This window comes from Neophocaena asiaeorientalis, unplaced genomic scaffold (assembly GCF_003031525.2).
Source record: "Neophocaena asiaeorientalis asiaeorientalis breed wild unplaced genomic scaffold, Neophocaena_asiaeorientalis_V1.1 scaffold30, whole genome shotgun sequence".
Lineage (NCBI taxonomy): Eukaryota > Metazoa > Chordata > Mammalia > Artiodactyla > Phocoenidae > Neophocaena > Neophocaena asiaeorientalis.
The window spans coordinates 9,241,814-9,244,368 of NW_020174923.1; the positions used below are offsets into that span (position 1 = coordinate 9,241,814).

Here is a 2,555-nt window from a genome sequence, read left to right on the forward strand (position 1 = left end):
CCTCCCCCGCCAAATGGTGTGTGGCCGGTGTTCGCCCCTCTGAGAATCTCTTGGCCTCTGCCTGGATTGGCTGAGTGTGTGGCTTCTTGTGTGCCAGTCCCTATCCATGGGACAGGGAGCATTTAAGGCAAATCTCCTAGCCAGATACAGTCAGGGGGCACAAAGTAGAATCCCCCATCTTCTCTGTCCAGGATCTGGGGTCAAAGGCGGCTCATCTCCTCCATCTCCTCCAGCCCCATCCCCCAGGTGCCGAAAGGTATAACATGGGTGGGGAAAGAAGAATTGACCAGCCGTCCATCCTCTTCCAAGCGCCACTTCCCCCTTAAAACAGGGGAAGGGCCCTGGGCTCTCCGGCATTAGATGGACTCTAGGACCTGTGTTTCTGGTGGCTGTCCGAAAGGGGAGGAAGAGGGGGAGCGGAAAGGTCCCCTTCAGGCCACCCCTTGCCCTTCTCCCCAGTGCCAGAGGTGGAGCAGGCAGCCACACTCCTCACCTGGGCTGGGCGATGGGGGTGACCATTTCCTTGGCCAGCCGGTAGCCCTGGGCCCCTGAGGCGCCCTCTCTCTCATCCACCCTTTTCCAGGCCCGCGACCTGCTCAGGTTTAAAGCTCTGTTTAAAACCAAATCAAAGAGCAAACAAGTTCCGTTGGAAAGTTCGAAGATTCCCTGGCAGTTCTCACCAGTTCAACACGCCCGCAGTGTCCCCCGTTTGGAAGCGCAGGGGGGTCGAGAAAGCGGGACAGGAGAGAGAATCCACTGAGGTCGTTGCTGTGGTCCCCCTGGGCCCGCCGGCTCCTCCGGAGAAACTGGCGTGGGGGAGGGGCGCTCAGGTGGCTCTCCCCCTCCCCTCAAACACATTCCAGGTGCCACCCGCCCAGTTCTGCAGGGGGAGGACCGGAGGGAGGGCCTGTCCGCCCCCTAGCTGACCCAGAGCTGCGGGACTCACGGCCGGATTCTTGTGCTTATGTCATGTGCCATGGAGGAGAGGGGACCCGGGCCCCTAGCCCCTACCCCTGCCCTTTGCTCTCTAAAGGGGGGCATCGTACTGGTCCAGGAACTCCCGAATGGGCCCAGGCAGCTGGGTGACTTTCTCATAGGAGTCCAGGTGGCCGTTAACGGTCTTCCGACACAGATGTTGGAGAGTGGCCACGTTGGAGGAGAGGGGCCGGCTCAACACCAGAGGGATCTTCTCGCCCCCCGAGTAGATGTAATAGGCTCTCCTGGGGGGGCTCCCCGGGAGCGGCTGGGCCGACGGCTGCTCGGGCACCTCGGAGGAGGGCGAGGAGGAGGGTTCAGCTGGGGGCGAGGAGGAGGGTTCAGCTGGGGGCGAGGAGGAGGAGGGGGCGCCGGAGGGCGGCATGTAGTGATGCACCAGCTTGAGCACGCAGTCGAAGCGGGGCACTGGCTGCGTGCTCCGAGGATCGCTCTGCAGCGAGAAGCTGCCCCCCTCGCACTGGATGCGCAGGTTCTTGGTCCCCGACTGCGTCTTGACGCTGAGCGTGAAGAAGTGGCGCTGATCCGAGCTGTCGCGTATGAGGAAGGTGCCGGCGGGCTCGGCGCTGAGCAGTAGGTTCGCCTCGCCGCCCGTCACGGCGCTCCAGTAGAAGCCGCTCTCCTGCAGCTTGCGCACTGCGTTCACCACCAGCTGGTACTCGCTCTTGGAGCTGAAGGTCTTGAGGCGCAGGCTGGTGTCCAGGGGGCGGCTCATCCCGGCGGCGGGAAACTTGCTGTGGGTGACCATGGCGCACGGAGCCAGCGTGGATCTGCGCGGCGGCTGCTGCAGCTGCTCGGCGGCCTCCGCACAGCGGCCGCTACCGCATCCCGGGGAGCTGCGGGGAGGAAGGCGCGCGCCGCGTGAGTACCCGGAACCCTCCAGCGCGCCCGGTCCACCCCGGCTCCCCTCCCTCCGCCGAGCGGCCGGGACACCAGCTGCCCCGGAGGCGCTTGCCTGGGCCCTCGTTCCGACCCAGACACCCAACGGAGCCCGCCCAGCCCCCGCCTCCAGGCAGCTCTTTCCCCAGCGCGCACTGGGAAGGCGCCGAGTGGGAAACTCGGGCGCGGAAGTTGGGTCTCCAGGAGCGTGGCCGGGGTGGGGAGCGGGAGAAGGGCCGCTGGGACGCTCTGGACGCCGCTCAGTCCAGTGGCCCCGGGCGGCAGGGACGGAGAAAGAAATCCGAGGCATGGGGGTAGGGAGGGGACACGAGAAGCCCGAGGGCCCCAGCCTGGATATTCCGGGAACCTGGGATCTCCGGCTTCCATCCGCTCTGCCCCCTATCTCGTCCCCTCCCTGCCGGGAATGACCCGGGAAGGGGAGGGGAAACCGGGAAAAGCTCCCGGGACTAGCGAACCGACCCCCCCCATCCACGCCGCGCCCCTCCTTCCTACCTGGTCCCAAACCGAAGTCTCTGGCCTTGGGGCTGCCCCTCCTACAGTCCCCAAGGCGCGGCGGCGGCGCGGTGGCCAGCGGTGGCCCGCGCTGCGCCCAGATGTTGGCGGTCGTGAAGTCCACAAAGGGCCCTCGCGCGCGCGTCCCTCGGGCTTCGCCGGGACGCCCG

The 2,555-nt window shown here is 66.2% G+C and overlaps 1 protein-coding gene across 1 annotated transcript; it reads right to left on the reverse strand.

Moving 5' to 3' along the window:
• Window positions 1–6: 6 nt before the first annotated feature.
• SOCS3 (suppressor of cytokine signaling 3) lies at window positions 7–2,549 on the reverse strand. Its single transcript, XM_024761177.1, has 2 exons — window positions 2,386–2,549; window positions 7–1,829 (listed from the first exon to the last, which is right to left on the reverse strand). The coding sequence occupies exon 2, from the start codon at window positions 1,739–1,741 to the stop codon at window positions 1,028–1,030; it is 714 nt and encodes a 237-aa protein (XP_024616945.1). The 5' UTR covers window positions 1,742–1,829; window positions 2,386–2,549; the 3' UTR covers window positions 7–1,027.
• Between the last annotated feature and the right edge of the window lie 6 nt (window positions 2,550–2,555).

Bases quoted from the DNA above. Each gene is read 5' to 3' on its own strand.
- SOCS3 (XM_024761177.1), bottom strand. From the start codon at position 1,741: ATGGTCACCCACAGCAAGTTTCCCGCCGCCGGGATGAGCCGCCCCCTG.